The sequence below is a fragment of the Mesitornis unicolor genome, unplaced genomic scaffold, assembly GCF_000695765.1.
Source record: "Mesitornis unicolor isolate BGI_N332 unplaced genomic scaffold, ASM69576v1 scaffold10077, whole genome shotgun sequence".
NCBI classification, from domain to species: Eukaryota; Metazoa; Chordata; class Aves; order Mesitornithiformes; family Mesitornithidae; genus Mesitornis; species Mesitornis unicolor.
Genome location: NW_010197103.1, coordinates 47,039 through 64,227, shown reverse-complemented (window position 1 = coordinate 64,227; position 17,189 = coordinate 47,039). Strand labels below are relative to the sequence as shown.

Below are 17,189 nucleotides of genomic sequence, written 5' to 3'. Positions count from 1 at the left end.
GGGTCTAATTAGGTCACCTTGCTCAGGCATTTGTCTTTGAAGAAGTTATCAGCAGTAGCACGCACTTCTCTCTCATTTTCTACTGGGTACCGCATTGCTCACTGAGGAAGAGAAAAGCAAATGAGCTTACTTGCTTGGGGGAAAAGCCATTTTCAGAATACATTGATAAATATTGTCATATATGAAAGATCTATATGCTGTTTGGTACTAGCCTGAGGAATGGTCTAGACTGCACTCAAAATTTAATTATATTAATTATAATTTACAGTGTAGTAAATTCTCACTGGTTTGTATTTGCAGTTTCCCGAGTGTGGTTTTTACGGAATGTATGACAAAATCCTGCTCTTCCGCCATGACCCTGCCTCTGAAAACATTCTCCAGTTGGTAAAATCAGCTGCAGATATCCAAGAAGGAGACCTGGTTGAAGTTGTCTTGTCAGGTAACTAAAAAACAATGAAAAATACTGTCATGCTTTTGCAACTGAAAATAGCCACAGTATTTTTTTTGCCCAGTTAGGATTCACTTGTCTAGGTGATCCTGCTCTGGCAGGGAGGTTGAACTGGATGATCTTTCGAGGTCCCTTCCAACTCCTAATATTCTGCGATTCAAGAAAAAGTAATTTTTGTTTGTATGGACTTTCACCTACACTGGGTCAAAATCTTTCTCAGACACATTATGCCTGTTAATTCTATTTCTTTCTTTTCTATTTTCTATTTCCATTCCCCTTCTTTCCCTCACCCGCTGAGTATATCTAAAGCTACTTCTGGAAAATATAAGGGAAAGTATTGCTATCTCTTTGACCAACCGTCAGTCCAGTGCTAAAAGCTGTTTCATATGTTATTTTGAGAGTGCCTAATTTATGTAATTTTAACTGCATCACTCATGTCTCTAAAATGAAGTGGCTTTTTTAACTTACAAGTTAGGGTTGAATCTTAAGACTCTTCCAGAAAAATATACTAGTTTCTTCATTCCGTATGGCCCAAAGACTATGATGTTGTTTCCATGTTTTTCTTGAACAACAGAAGTAATAATTTTTCTCCTCTCTGCCAAAAGACTTGGAAGTCTTCCTTGGGCCTCTCCTTCATTAGCAATGAAAATCTTTTATCTAGTTCTTATGCAAATAAACGTGTATTCATAGTATTTTATATTAGCAAAGCTGACAAAGTATTCTTTTTGCAAGCACTTATTTTTAAACTAGCTTCAGAGGCAATAGATTTAGAACAGTGCAGAGTACTTCAAAACATTATGCCCTAAGTAATGATATTTGTGTCAAATAATCAAGTTTGCACAATATGTTTGATAGTGCATACCAGAAACTTACTCTGACCCTGTGCAAAAGATGACAAATAATCTATATTTAGGTTATGATTTAGATCAGATTATTCATTAGATTAAGCCCATGTCACTTACGGACTAGGGAGGCCAGAACCAGACACAGTACAGAACTGGACATGGTGCGAAATAGTCAAGAGTGGGCACGTAGTGACATTGGTCAGGTGCAACTTGTCAGGCTCCATGGATTTATTTATGTATGTCCAGTTTGCTTAACTGTTCCTTAATATCCTTCTTCTCTGCTGAGGGTAAGTCTTTCTCCAGACTTTCCTTCTGGGATTCCTGAAGGCTGGTCTTGCCCATAAAGAATGAGGCATTGTGTACCTTGGCCTTTTCTGTAGCCTTTTTATCAGGTTGTCTCTTCAGACGACAATGGGACCACATTTGTAAGATATTATTGCAATAGTACGTGCAATCAGAAAATTTTGTTTTCTCTTACTTTTTGACCTTTAGATCCTCAAGAAAAGCAAAATGCATTTTGAAAACTGTAAGTCTAAATAGGTGTTTATTTTCAGATACGCTCCCTTTTTTGGCATGTAAGATTGTAGGGTTCTTCTATAATACAAACTAAACCCCAAAGAAAATTGTAGGAGTTTTAAGATTTTGTTATTTCAAGCAACAAACACAGTAAAAGATTATCCCAATTTGAGCTTTGAAGGCAAACAGTTCTATTGCTTATCACTTTACTAAGATACTGGGAAAGAAAATGTGAGATGTCACAACTCTCATTACAGACTAATAAACTATTTACAAATCATCCCTCTTTTTCTTCAAAAATGACAGGTGTTTCCTTCTGATACTACTTTGATAATCCATAAATTATATGGGGCTTCATGGAGAGCCACTGCTGAAATAGCTAGTTCTTGTAGTTCTGGAGTTCAGGACTCATTTTCCTTCCCCAGTTACAGTGGTATGAGTTCAGCAAGAAATACTTCATTCCCCATACCTCTTGATGCAACTTGTCTTTGTAGATCACACACACATAAACACCTTTCTGCTGGTACAGTTGCACATATGAGGTTTTAGTTATGTAGTTACTTGATGTAAGTTGCTGCTTAGATGAACTGTTGTGATTTTTTGATAAAACACTGAAATCTGCTTTTTAAAAGCAAAACAAAAGAAAACAAACCTCAACAAAACCCACTTACGCAAAGAGATCTTATTATGAAACCTTGACAATAAGATGGTTTGCCAGAGGAGGAGGAGTGGAGACCACTCAGTCATCAGTTGGTGATGTCTCAAGGAGTTCAGCAGCTGAAACCCAAGAAAAGGGCTGGGTCAGTTGTTTGCGCCTTTTCGGTTGTGTTGTCATACCAGATTCCTCAGTGTGATTTCCTGAAGCTGGAATCACAGCTTTCATCGACTTGCGTCTGCTTGCAGTCTTCCTGCTGTCCTACTGCAGGAGTTTCCTGTGAAGAGGAATTACTAAGGCATGTTTTCTGTATTGACATGGCTGTAATACCAGCTCCTAAAACTACAGCAAGAGGAAGTAAAAGATCAGCCACACATTACATGTTCTGTATTATAAAATTGGGAATGGTTTCCTCCCATGAACTTTGCACGTGAACTTTGACGCTGCAAAAATAGCTGACTTTAGACAGACTCATCTGCTAACGGTTCAGTGTGTTTCATGAGACAATGCTGTGCTCGAAAGATCTTCTAAATGCAAAGGACAGCAGATTAAACTTACAGTATATAATGTCGTGACTGATGATTACAGTACTATAAGTGAAAGCCTTTGGTCAGATATCTTAAGTTATATAAGAGATTAAATAAATTTCCTTCATAAACACTCAAAAGCGCTAGTGTCCTCCCACAGATGAGCCTTAACTAAATACAGCAGTTCATTTCTGCAATGTTAAAATTCCTGTGTCATGGAGGGAAGGAAAGTATTCCCAGTTCTGCGACACTGGAGAACAGAAAGAACTATATAAACAGTCTGTAATGTTCAGGGAAGTATTCAAACTAATTCAGGCAGTTTTTTATTGAAATACATTCAGATATAGTTTCAAATTATTACACATTTTTGCAATAGTGCAATACGAATTAGATGAAGATGTGTTATCTCTCTTTTTTAGTTAAAACAAAAATCTACCTACACACAGAGCTTTAAAACTTTTTTTTCATGATACTAAATATGGGTTTGACCCTCTGAAAACAGGAGAGATTGGCCTAGAGCGCTACAGTGGATGATATTGAGAACTTGAGCAGTGGGAAGGACAAAAGAAATGCAATATTTATTCAGATGCTTATGTTTAGCTGGTTAAAGTGTTTTATTTCTAGGCTATACTACAAATTTCTAAACAGAATATACATTCTAAAGTTCTGTAAATTCAAGGTATATTATCACAGTTGTTTTTGAATAGTGTGTCTGAAAGAGGCAGTAGAACGTGCTGTTACTGCTACAGCTTTGCTGCTGAAAACTCTGCACTGTGGGCAAACATCCCCTGAGGCACTGATATCTGATGTCAAAAGCTTTACTGATCCACTGCATTCATTTTTTATTGCATGTGTCGATACTGGTCAGGGTGGAGAAAGCTGAACTGTCAGTCCTAGTACCATGGGGTTATGTAATCAGCTCATATCCTAATATTCTGCATTTCCTACTCTTCATTGTAGTAGTAATTACAAAGCCTTTTTTTAAAGGCTGGACAACCCATAATTTTTTTTTCTTATTGTACTTTATATTCTTTGCAGTTTAAGGAATAATAAATGTGATTATCTTCTGGTTTAGAGCTTATATTACAGGTTCTTGAAAGATGAAAACTTATGTGGAAAAATGTATAGTTGAGAGGGGTTGCTCATTGTAGCTGAAGCACTTTAGACCATTTGAGGGAAGAAAATGTATCTGCGAATGTCATACAATATAACTGAAACAGCTTGCGGTAGAGCTAGAGGTTTTTGGTGAAACACAAGAAATTTAATCAGCTCAGAATGTAGCACCTGCTGTACTTTTATATTCGTAATGAACATTATTACTTGCATTTTGCATTGGTGCATTACGCAGTAGGATTTTAATGGAGTGTAAGAATCAATGAACAAATGTGTATCTGTCTGCTGACAGGAGATAAGCACAGGCTGTTGTGGTCAGCCAAATAAATCATCATTCAGTGCCAATATAGATTCTGGCATTTTGGAAGTGAAAGGTCAGGCATTATTATGAGAGTGGAAGCAGAAGGGTATGTTGAGTTACAGATTCAGATATACTTAGCGGTGCATTGCCTATTTCAGGTTTTCTTCAAAAGGTGCATCTGGTTTCTTGATGCACAAGAGGGGAAAGTCCTTTACTAATGCTGTGGAAATCTCCACCAATGTGTTCGTTCAGTCCGACATTTACTTAGTTAAATTGCTTTTTAGACTGACAAAGGATCCAAATCTTTGGAAAAACAATTTCATAAAATACTCTTTGTAGGAAGGGTTCCTTTTTGATTAGAATAATCTCAAAAATTATTAGGCAGCCCAAACCAGGAAGGAAGGTACATAAGTTGCAGTCAAAGTTATAATCAAAGGTAGCTATAAATGTGTAGTCAGTCGTTCATAAACACTGAAAGGAAGATAAACCAGAAGTTCCCTCTTTGTAGGTCTCTTTCTAAGTTGCAGTCTTACTGTTTGCTCAGTAAGGTGAGCTTAAGTTGAAAAGTCTTGATGTGATTAATTACTATTTGCTACAAGCTTCATCTGGACCGGTGAAAAGGTAACTTTCATGTTCCACTCATGAAATAAAGGATGCAAATGCAAATCACCAAGATAACATAAAGTAAAATTCACAGTAGATTATTGTTGAAGCTGTTTTAAAAGCTAGTCAAAAGAATCCCAAAATTATTTCTTTCAAGTGCCATTTGTTAACCCCAAAGAGATATTAATATTCAAGAGGTACAATTCTTCTCTCTGGAGAAACTAGATAGTGCAAGATTTACATTATTACATGAGATCTGGGTTGTAGTTAACCTTTTCCTAAAATGCAGGTTGTGTTAAGTTATTTCAAGCTGTCTGTAGGTGCCACCACCACCACTTCATCTGTGTACTTGTGACCTTTTTTTGGATGAAGTATAATGGCCTTTCTTCCCTTAAACGGAAGCACAGACTCTATAGAAAACAAGCTCGCAAGCGAGAGTTGCTGTGGCTGTGTACTTACTTTTTTGAGTTCTGTTTTTCGAGGCCTTCAAGGAAACAATTGCTATAGATGCCTTCAGGCTTTTGTTCCTGTTTATGTCCTAGGCTATACCTTGTTCCTGAAAGTTTATTAAAAACTGCTGTGTAAATTTGCCAAGCCTTTTCATGTTATATAGAAGGGGGAAAAAAGTATTTGCAGCTTTAATAAGAGTTTGCTTATGGAAAGCGTATCTATTTTTACTAGGGCAAAGTTACATTGGGTTGCAAGAGATCTTTGCCAGCCACTGGAAGGCAGACAACGAAACATTAGCATCTTGTGCGAATTAGTGCTTCATCTGCTTGCTGTGAGCAGTTGTGCTCAACTTGGCGGGATTCCTGAAGCAAGGAAGTCAAATAGCAGCTATTTTACGTTCCCTTGCTGAGCTGATGAGGGCAGGAATTGATCCACTGCTTTTGTTAAGAAGCTGTTTCTGTTTTAATATCACATAGAAGGCACACCATCTGATCATTACGTGGGGACGTTTTACTTGGATTCAGTACTGCCTTGTATATGATAAAATATATTGAACTGGATAAAAACTGTGAATAACTATTGCAATTATAGTAAACGCCACATATCAACTGGATTGTGATGTTAGTTCAACTGCCAGCTTGAGATAAACATTATGATGTTGTATCTTTGAACATCATTTTATAATACTTATATAGTTGGTCATAGTTTGTGACTTTGCTTTTTCATGATGGAAAAGCATCGTTGCCTTGGTGACTTCATGGCTACAGTAACACCATTTTTTTTCTTGTGTCTCTGAGAAATACAACTGTCTTCTCTATCCTATCCAAGATTATATCTTTTAAAGTTATTCTTCCTCTATGTCCTTTTACTTTTCTCTTGCTGTTTTTTTTTTCTTATTTCTGTGGCAGTAAGGCTCCTTACTGATTAGGTTAAAGTAGATTGATTTTGTATCCCTCAGTGTTCATTAGCCTACGTAATTCTTGAGTCATGAATTTCAGATAGATGATTTTTGTATCTGAAGTTCTTAGGACTAAAAGGTTCTTTCCTTCTTTGTTAGTGTGTTACCTCGTTGTCTTTTCAGCTTGTGTTATAATTGTTACCTTCTGGATACAGACTTCAAGATTTGTATGTTTTCTGCAATAGCAGAATCTTTCTAATTCTCCCTCCCATCTTGCCTTACCATTCTATCTTTCTGCTGCAGGAGGGAGTAGGTAAAAATAGGATGAAAAAAATAGATATCCTATCAACAACACTTCCTTATATTTTCTGGCTGCATCATCGACAGTACACGTTGAGTAAAATGATACACAACAAGCAAATGTTAGTAGGGAAGGCAGTTCATGTGTCAGCTTTGCTTCTAGTGCTCTTGCAGAAATACAGGCCATGCTAGTTATTCTTCCTTGGGTCTTTCTACGTGTTTTTAGTATTTAATGATTATTTCAGCAGCAGAAAATCTGAAGTAATTGCAAGATTCTGTGAACATGGATTGCAAGAAGGCGAGCAATGTATTTCTTCACAGGAGCAAAATTACCTTTATGGTTTTAAGTAAGCTTTTCTCACTCATGTCTAGATTTTAGATGCCATTTTTAATGCTTGATTAGTTGGTAATCATAAACAATGTCATTTTTTACTTATTAAAAAAAATAAACTAAAAGTTGGAAAAAATACTATTAGTAGGGAAGATTAATTTTCCTTGAGAGAAGCTTCACAAATCGTTGTATCAGGGCAGGACCTTTTTATGAGAAGTCACTGTTCCACTGCAGGCCGATAGATCAGATATCCTACATTGTACATCTTAATTGTCCAATTTTTGGAGATAATATATTTTCAAATAATTTGTGTACTCTTTAATGAAAGTGTCAAGTTTTATGTTCATTCGAGAGAGCACACTGCGTTTTCCAGAAGTCATACAAACACTTTCTTTTCCAAAAACCAATAAAAAAACCTGTGCTTTCATTAAAGAAGCTGATAGGTGCTCAGATGGGTAAATAGAAATATTTATGACTTAGGAAACACAGAGTAGAAATACCTGCTGTTTTCACAGTGGAAGCAGGTCACTAGCAGAGGTTTGTGCTGTTAAATACGTTCATAAATGATCTGGAAAGCTTGACTAGTGAAGTGTCAGTGTCACTCCAGATGAAATTCAGTCTAGATCAATATAAAGTACCAGGGGAATTGGGTATTTCTAGGATATTTCCGTGCTTATTTGGACTTTTAATGTGATGGTATCATCTGATTAGCATTCTGAATCAGTATGAACTTCTTACAGTTAAAAAGGCGTTGGTGGAGAAAACAAAAATGCATGGTAATACAAAACATATTTCCGTCAAAGGATGAATCAACTTTGTAGCTTTGTTTACTGTTTTACAAATTTATTTAATCTATTTATTCTTTCCTTACTCTTTGGTGTGTGAAACTTAGACATGGCTATAAATTATTTCACAGGGTGTGTCTTTTAATAGCACTTGAACTTTGCTTAAAAGTAGAGTGGCAGAGTGAATCAGTGGTCTCCAAATATTTTGATGTTCACCCCATCACTAAAAATTTTTGAGCATGGACCCCCATATATGTATATTTATTTATTTATAACTTACATGTGCTGCTGAGGTTCTGTTTTCTTCCTGCACCCTAATGGACACCTAGGGGAGTGTGTACCTCACTTTGGAGACTACTGCTTATAGATTCACTTGAAGTTGTATATTAGAAAAAATTTTGTTCACTTCTTTAAGAAAATTACATCATCTTTTTTAAGTACAGAAGAGAAGTACATACATCAATTAGATTTTCTTTCTCCCTTTTGCACTTCTTCATATTCTTTCCATTGTTTCTGCTGCTAACACAGATTGTAATCATAAACAGAAAACTCTTTGATTTGTCATGTAGGTTTTTATTTGATACATTTGTTTGACAGTTTCTTTGACCAATACATGCTTGACCAAACATGCATCAGTGTATTTGTTAATTGATAGTAGTAAGTCTTGAATGGAGAGTAGCTGTGTAAGATTCAGAGGCGAGCATAATGAAAAATAAAGGGTAACTCACTTGGAATAAGTTGCCCATCAGACAAGTTGTGTTGATAACCTGTCAGCAGTGTATTCTACACTGCTTGGATATATGTCAGGAAAAAAATCTATTGTTTGCAGAATCTCTCTGCTTTTTCAGTCTCTCTGAATTCATGGTCTTAATAATTCATTGCTGCCCAGCAGGTTTCAAGTCAAATATGGCTTCTGTAAAGAATATCTCTTTCAATATCACTGTTAAACTTACTGAATTTACTTTCATTGGCTGACGGCTGGCTTTGATATTTTGAAAGACCAAATAGCAATACACAGCCTCATGGTTATTTTCAATAAATGATGTTTGCAACTCTTTGTGGTAAGATACACATCTTCTTTCAGGACGTGCTTGAGGTTTGTAGCTAAAGTGGGTCTGAGTACAAACAAGGAAACCACCTTCCCTTGGGGAGTATAACAATTTGAAACGGATGCTAAGGAGGAAGAGACTCAGGAACTGCCACAGGTTGTAATCTGCATTTTTTTTTAATATCTGGATGGTAGTGACTCAAGCCTGGAGACATTGTCATTCTGACTGAAAATTGTCTCACACCAGCTCTTGAAGAGGCCCCATGAATGTTTCTGTTAACCTAATTAAGGTATGAATTGTTGCCAAAAAAAAGTTTGGAGAGCTTGTCTGCTTCTTAGGACATTAAGACTCCTATCACTCTAGTTTGTGGCTAAAGAAGGTTATACTACAGTGGTGTATTGGGTTTTGACAGTGGGAGGGCTACAGGGGTGACTTCAGTGAGAAGCTCCTAGAAACTTCCCCTGTGTCCGATAGAGCCAATGCCAGCCTGCTCCAAGACAGAGCTGCTGCTGACCAAGGCTGAGCCAATCAGTGATGGTGGCAGTGCCTCTACAGTAACACATTTAAGAAGGGGTAAAAAAGACTCTGCAGTGGCAATGACAGATGGAGAGAGGAGTGACAATATGTGGGAGAAATAACTATGCAGACACCAGGGTCAGTGAAGAAGGAGGGTGAGGAGGTGCTCCAGGTGCCGGAGCAGAGATTCCTCTGCAGCCTGTGGTGAAGACCATGGTGAGGCAGGCTGTCCCCCTGCAGCCCATGGAGGTCAGGACCTGTGGAGAGAGAGGAGCCCATGCTGGAACAGGTTTGATGGCAGGACTTGAGACCCCATGGGGAACCCATGCTGGAGCACTCTGTTCCTGAAAGACTGCACCTCATGGAAGGGGGGACCCACGCTGGAGCAGTTTGTGAAGAGCTGCAACCCATGGAAAGAACTCATCTTGGAGAGGTTCATGGAGGACTGTCTCCTGTTGGAGGGACACCATGCTGGAGCAGGCAAAGAGTGTGAGGAGTCCTTCCCTTGAGGAGGAAGGAGCAGCAGAAACAACGTGTGATGAACTGACCACAACCCCCATTACCCATCCACCTGTGCTGCTGACAGGGAGGAGTTGGAGAAATAGGGAATAAAGTGAAGCCTGGGAAGAAAGGAGGGGTGAGGGGAAGGCATTTTTAAGATTCTATTTTATTTTCTCATTATCCTACTCTGATTTGATTGGCAATAAATTAAACTAATTTCCCCAAGTTGAGTCTCTTTTGCCTGTGATAGTAATTGCTGAGTGATCTCTCTGTCCTTATCTTGACCCAGGAGCCTTTTGTTGTATTTTTCTCTCCCCTGTCCAATTGAGGAAGGGGAGTGATTGAGTGGCTTTAGTGGGCATCTGGTATCCAGTCAGGGTTAACGCACTACACGTGGTTATGTTTGTTTCCTGGTTTGGTTTTTTGACTTCCTCCTCCTCTTGAATCCAGTAAACTCCTACTCATTTCCTCTCCAAATGAAACGGTTCATCTTTTAATATCTCCTTATATGGAAGTCTCTTCCATGCCTCCAGTGATTTTTTTTTTCTCATACATCAGTTCTTCTCTCTTACTGAACTTCTTTTTGGGTCAGTCTCACAGAAACTGAACACAGAATGTCAAGTGAGGAATATTAGTATTGCCATTTCCCAATGTTAATTTCAATGCCATTTGTTTATGTGAATGGGTGAAATCCTGGGTAAACTTATTAAGTCAGTAGAACACTTCTGTTATTTTCAGTGGAGCAAGCATATATTCTCTAAACATTTTGTTTATCTTTTTTACATCTAGATCTACCTGGCCAGGCACTTATTATGACTTCCATAATAAGTCATTCTTGAATTGTTGTAATCCATTTTAAAAAAAATTAACCATAATTCAGAGCAATAATTCATTTATTTCTTCTAGGTTATGTTATCTTGGGCATTTTGTATGCAAGTTTTTCCATTTCCTTGGCATTTTTAGGTTCCCTGGTCCCTTTTCTTGCCTTATCCTAGAAAGATTTAAGTGTGGCTGAGAAAACACGATGGTTATATACAGTCATGCTTCTGTTCCTTGTCTCTGATGGTCCCATATCAAAGACTTGAGACCTGAAGAGAAAGCATTACTAGTCAGACAGACACTAAAGCAGGTTCCAGAAGTAGTTGTGTATTTCTGTGATTGGTTATTTCATTACCTTCCCAGGACTCAAGGTGAGTGAGGCTGGCCTGTAGTTCCCTGGGTCATCCTCCTCGCCCTTCTTGAAAGTAGAAGTGATATTTGCTTTCCTCCAGCATTCAGGTACTTCTCCCAGTGCCATGATCTATCAAAGGTTATTGAGTGGCCTTGCAGTGACATCAGTCAGATAACTCAGCCCTTCTGGGTGCATCCCATTAGGGCCCATGGATATCCAGTGATACCATGCAAAAAACCTCCCACCTGTGTATATTCTGTATATAACGATATATATTTATTTAACCTTTTATGAAAGAAGCTTGAAGGAATTAGATAAGTTTTACAAGTGCTACTAATTTTATTTGAGCACCTCTCCTTTTTGCGATGTAGAATTCTGCTGGTGACCATGTCATCCATCACTTGGTTTTTTTCCGAAGCCTTGGAAAAGAACTATGGAGAACTTATAAAACAAAGTCAGAGAAAATAAAAATGTAAAAGACTTGTAGTGTTTACTTCATGATATTAATTTAGATCAGTCTGAGCATAGAAAAGGAGCAAGGGGTTTTATTTTTAATTTGGAGCTGCTCCTTATTGCCAGTAGTCAGATTTAATTTTGAACACTGCATCAATAGCTCCAGTAAACTAGCAGAGTATTTAGTTCTGTTTTCCTATGCTAAATTAATACCTCTGTAGTGTAATTTTATGATTAACGGAGCCTGAATACATGAACTAAGGTATTGCTTCTTTATCCACTTGGGTGAAAAATGGATAAATTCATAAATAAAGAATTCTGTGCTGGGATTTCAAATGAATAGAAAACCTACCATGCTGAACAGTTTGTATGTTTGAAACTGTGGAATCATTCTCAAATGAATAGAAGTACATTAAAATTGAACTTCCAACATTCAGAATGTACAGATGAATCAAGCATATCGACTCATAAGTGTTAATCTTTTATTAAAACTTTCCATAGAAGTGTGAGCTAGCAGTGGACAAATAATTGCAAATGGTTTGTTATCTCCTATGGCTTATTGCTTAAATCTCACGTCACGGGTGAGACAATGTAAAGAACAACCCATAATGAATCTGGATAATGGGGCTTACTTAAGAACCAAGGAGATCAGAGCTTTGCCCTTACTTAACATGCTTGCTCATTGGCTCCCTTCCCAGCCTTACATTGACTTGCTCCCCACTGCCTCTCCTAGTATGGAGGTAGCTGCTGGCCAGTGAAGGCTGGGCACAATGTTCTTGTTCGTTCTGGCTACGCCACTGCTTGCAGTTATGCATGGATGTCCCCTGGCCTCCATCTCCCACATCTCTGGCATCTTCCCACACTTCCAGCATCTTGCCTCTAAGCATAATCTTCACCTTTGTCTTTCCAGGTTCCTTCTTCTTTCTGAGGACTGCTTCTTTTGGGGGGCCTTTCTTTTCCACCTCCTCTTCTTTCTAAACCCCCAAGCCCCAATCTAAATAGTCCATGTGCAGAAGTACAACATGTGATAGGGCTTGTAGCTGGTGGTTCAGTTTCCTGTCTCTCTATCGCTGAAGGACGTGCCACTTTTGTTTATTCTGGGTGTTACAAAAAATTGCAACTAGCCTGTACCAGTTGAAGTTAGCAAGTAGTAGGTTTCTGCTTGAAAGTTCAAAATTCAGTTCTGAAAATTTGTCTCCCTCTCCCTCCCTGCCTCCAACAGCCAATTACCTACCAACTGTTAACACTCATAATTTAAGCTATTTTTCACCTAAAACATTGGAACAAAGCAATCATAGGTAAGGAAAACAAAATGAAATTTATTGGATTGGAAGGATTTTTCTGCATGTAAAATTTAGAATGCTAAAGGATTCACATACCTATCCAGAAAGCTCATTAGATCCAGATTTTCCATATCCAAGTTTCCCTATTGCAAAGTAGAAAAAATAGAGTGATTATAACTCTATACATGTTTAGATTTTAGGAAGCTGTAATTTCTAGTATGTGTTAGGGTCCTGATAATCATAGTTTAATTTTTAAATCAGATTTGAAGATGGAGATTCAGAGATCAAATCTTTGGCTTCTATGAACTACCCAAGCTCTGCCAGGGTAGAATATTGAAAATAATAAAATGCTTTCCTTTCTCTTCAGCCAGTGAAATTATATGTACAGTAATTTATTGTTATGGTTTAAACAGTGGTTGAACTGGAAAAGTGTATAATGGTATCTTACACTTATTTTTTAAGTAGTGAATGCCAGCAGTTTTTGTAGGGAAGGATACAGTTGCGAGTGCCTGCAGGAAGTCAGTGGGATCTGTTACTCCTAAGGGCATTCCAAATGGGAGAGGGTAGCAGAAGAATGTCTTGCTTTTCATATCTGCAAGATATTGCTAATCATGTGGTTGATGGTTTCTTATACTGTGATAGGCGTGTATACTAGATGACAGCTCCCATTACGTGAAGCTCTGTTGTTGATAATAGCGGGATGTTACCTCTGCTAATAGTTCAAAGCCCTTTTGGACTTGAAACTCAAAATGATCAGTGAATCATTGGCCTCTCTCTGAAAGCAGGACCTTGCCTCTGTGCTTTTCAATGGCTACTTGTTCTCATTTCCAGCTGTGCTGAATGATAGCTCTGCTCCTGAGCCCAGAACAAGGAGTACGAGCCATTAACAGCCAAGTCATTAACAGACTTGATGAAATAGTCTTGTCAAAACTGTTGTAGTTTCAATGTCTGTGTTTTGATGATACTAGGAATGCTTAAATGGATGATGACAAGTTAGCCTGAGAGTTAACAGTGTAACAGTATCATATAAAGGACGTAATATTGAAAACTTTTCTGCAGAGTAGTAAGTTTTTCAGGATATGGTTGTAGGCATATTTAGAATCCCTTCTTTTTTCACTGCACAATTTTATGCACAGCCAGAAAGTTGCCTTCACAGCATCAGTGCTCTGTCAAAGCAAAAGGATGTGACAGAAGCTCTTTGTTAATAAGAAAGGTCTCCATTTAGTTTGAAAAAAATATGCGTATCTTTTTCTTCATCAGCAGAGCTGTTACTTTTTTCAGTGTTTACAGGAGTATTTGGAAAGTTAAAAGTTCGATTGTTAGTGGCTATATGAAAGCTTTTCTAGACACGTAATTTTAAAAGGTTAGGAATTACAAGATGATGGAAGAAGTTTAAAAGAAGAACTTCATTCATATATGACTGCGTCTGGAATTGTATGCTCTGAAAATTTAAGTTGTGCTAGGTTTAGCCATAGAAAGTCAACTATGCCGTACAGGTGGCAGAACAAGAAATATGAATCATCCATATTTAACAGAGTAAAGATTTGCGTAACTTGCTCGTTAACATAGTTCTTCTGGATCAAGTTCCAGTGACACACTAATTTCAGTGAATAGCGCTCTGAAATAACATTTCACAAGTAGACAAGAAAACAGAAGGCTGTCTGCAGAGCCTGATGAGAGCATGTAAATCTGAAGCCTAGAAAAACACTGTTTTTACCTTAAAAATTAAAACCCACTTCCATGCCTTTCAACACTGTGTAACATTGCCAAAACAGTATCAAAAGAAGGAGAAAGAATGATGTTTTGTATTCTTATTGCTGTATTCTGCAGTACTTGCCAAATTTAAAGCTTTCTTAAAATAAAATGCATTTCTTCTCCTTGCCTTTTATTTTTGAATATCATGTCAGTATAAAATGATAGGGCTTTTTTAGTATATCATTTTATGAAATGGCATGATAAGTTCCAGTTATTCAGTCATGAGGGCTGAGATGTAGAATAAGAATTTATCACTGTTTATCTTTACTATTGATGTGGTTTTTTTTATAATGCTGAGATCATCCTATAACTTGCCTCAGTTACCTTTTCAACCAACAGATTGATGTTCCTCATCTAGTATTTTAAGTTTACTTTCTTGCTGACCTTCTCTGTGGGTGGTATCTGAGAGTATCTAAGCTGTAGAGTAAGTCCTCTAACAGTGATTTGCTGGGATGCTGGTCCGCTCTCTCTTGTATTCCAGCCCCAAAACCTTGTACAAAGGTAGGGCTCAGTGATGTGTTTCTAGCGGGCTGCATTGCTGAGGAGGTAAGTTCTATGTAGCAAGCCGTATGACTGGAGTTTCCAAAATGCTGAAGACTATGTCTTCATGTGTATATCTCAGTTTCATAGACCAGGTGAGAAAAAAGGAAGGTGTGAATTAGCAGGACCCAAAATGACTCCTTGGTAGACTCTGGGAGAACAGATGACAGGAAATATCCCAGTCAGCTGCTTCCGTATGAGAGAACAGTGGAGAGTCCAACCTCCTAACCTGCAGGCTGACCAGCACAGATGCTAGCCTGTATTTTCAATGCAGAGAGGGTATAGCATGGCTGTGAAATCTTGGAAGTGCTTTGCTTGCTGCTTGTTCTCCAGTCTATCTTTTATTTAGGTTCAGTATGATTTTCATATATAATTTGGTCTCATCCAGCTGCTGAGCTATCGTAGCTTAATTGGTATCCATATGTGGTAGGAAAATAGAGGTGTATGTTGCTTGTCTGTGGCACCTTTTCTCCTTGTGGCTGTGTGCTGGTGATTTAAAGTCCCAGAAAAATGAATAATTCTCAAACTCTATGAACCCAAGATCTACTGTGGAGGTGTTGTCCTGCTTCCTATGATACACCTTCAATATGAAATTAAATAGGGAAGTTAATGTACCAGTATTTTGTTCTGTCTGTGCAAGTGAAGAATAAATATGTGTTTTGTATTTTAAATAACAATAAAATATATTTTAAAGATTGAGTGCTTTGTCCTTCCAGCATGTTCATTTATTTGGTCAGAATTGCAGAAGAAAACATCTGACTGCATGCACAGAAAAGATGGTTGACTTTCAAGTCCTAGACAAAGTAAAATCACAAGAAGTCTGTTCAACATCCAATTCTGATGAGTTGTTTTTTCTAATATACCAGGAAGAGCATTGCTGCAACAGTGATCTTGACCACTGTACTCTGGAAAAAAAATAGAAATATAACATACTTGAACAAATATCCTTATGTGTTTGGAAGCCCTTGAGACTGAAAAAAGTGCCTGGCCTAACATTGTTAAATAAATACAAAACTGTTTTATTTCAGATTCAGGGTGTTCTAACATGTTGGACTGTTTTATGAAGTCCTGATTTTATTAATTAAGTAAGCTTTTTAACATGACTTCTTATGAAAAGTATGAGCAGAAACAAAAATGAAATCTTGAATTAAACAAACTGTTAGGTGACTTGATTGTTCTAATAAAAATTAAAAAAAGAAGGTTTGATATCATTGGAATCCTGCTTTTGTGATGGTATTCTAAATACCTCTGTTAAAAGATCCTTAGACTGTTTGAGACTAGAAACATATTTTCCTGTAGACAGTTTTGGAAAAGTTTTTCCTAAGAGGAGCAGTTCTGTGAGCAGAAGAAACTGAGTCCAGGACATAGGTATTTATTGGTACTCTGCTCTAGTTAGTAAAAACCTTTTATTGATTGGTATGCAGATATTTGATCCTCTTTTCATTTACACACAAGGAGCAAGCCAGGGGCTAAGGGTATGTGGGTTTTTAGCAATTCATTTGAACTGAACCAGTGAAAAAATGTGTTATTTTTTTCTTTTCTCTCAGTAGCAAATCAGGTATTGTTTCTGTTGAGAGACAAAGCATTTCCATTAAGTGGCTACTGGCTCATTCAGACTGGTATCAGTGAAGAGTAAGCACACACTTAAATTACCCGTTTAAATGGCAGTCTGAATAAGATCAAATGTTTGCATACATGCTTAATGTTTAACAACGTTTGACAGTTATTTTTCATTAGACTATCTGTATATGTTTAACAGAATGAGAAAAAGAAAAGATTTCATTAAAGTATATTTTGAAAACTATTGTGGTACTGGCTGCCTCTGTATAGTAAGATAGTTCTTAAAGCAGTGTCGCTGTTTATTTTTATAGTTTACACTAGTGCCTTTAACTAGCCCCTATAACTTTTGAAGCTGTTACACTAGTTGCAAGCTCACATCACCTTAAAAGAATTGGTACTTCAGGAAATGTACAGCGGTCTTCCAGACTGCTCTGCCAAGTTTTTGTCTTGATTGATGATTAGGTGTATAATTACATGTTTTGTTTTTAAACTCTAATGTGTATTTTCAACTTGAGCAATCCTTGAGCAATCAGTTCACTGATACCAACATAGGCTGCTTCAGATATACCAAATTGTCAGCAGAAATTGC

General features: G+C 37.5%; 1 protein-coding gene across 2 annotated transcripts in view; it reads left to right on the top strand.

Moving 5' to 3' along the window:
• Positions 1-306: 306 nt before the first annotated feature.
• PRKD1 (protein kinase D1) overlaps positions 307-17,189 on the top strand; it is a 61,860-nt gene continuing 44,977 nt past the window's right edge. For both annotated transcript variants that reach the window (XM_010188696.1, XM_010188695.1), the window contains exon 1: positions 307-439. In XM_010188696.1, the coding sequence (XP_010186998.1) occupies positions 325-439 (115 nt within the window). In that variant the 5' untranslated portion in view covers positions 307-324. The remainder of the gene's footprint in view (positions 440-17,189) is intronic.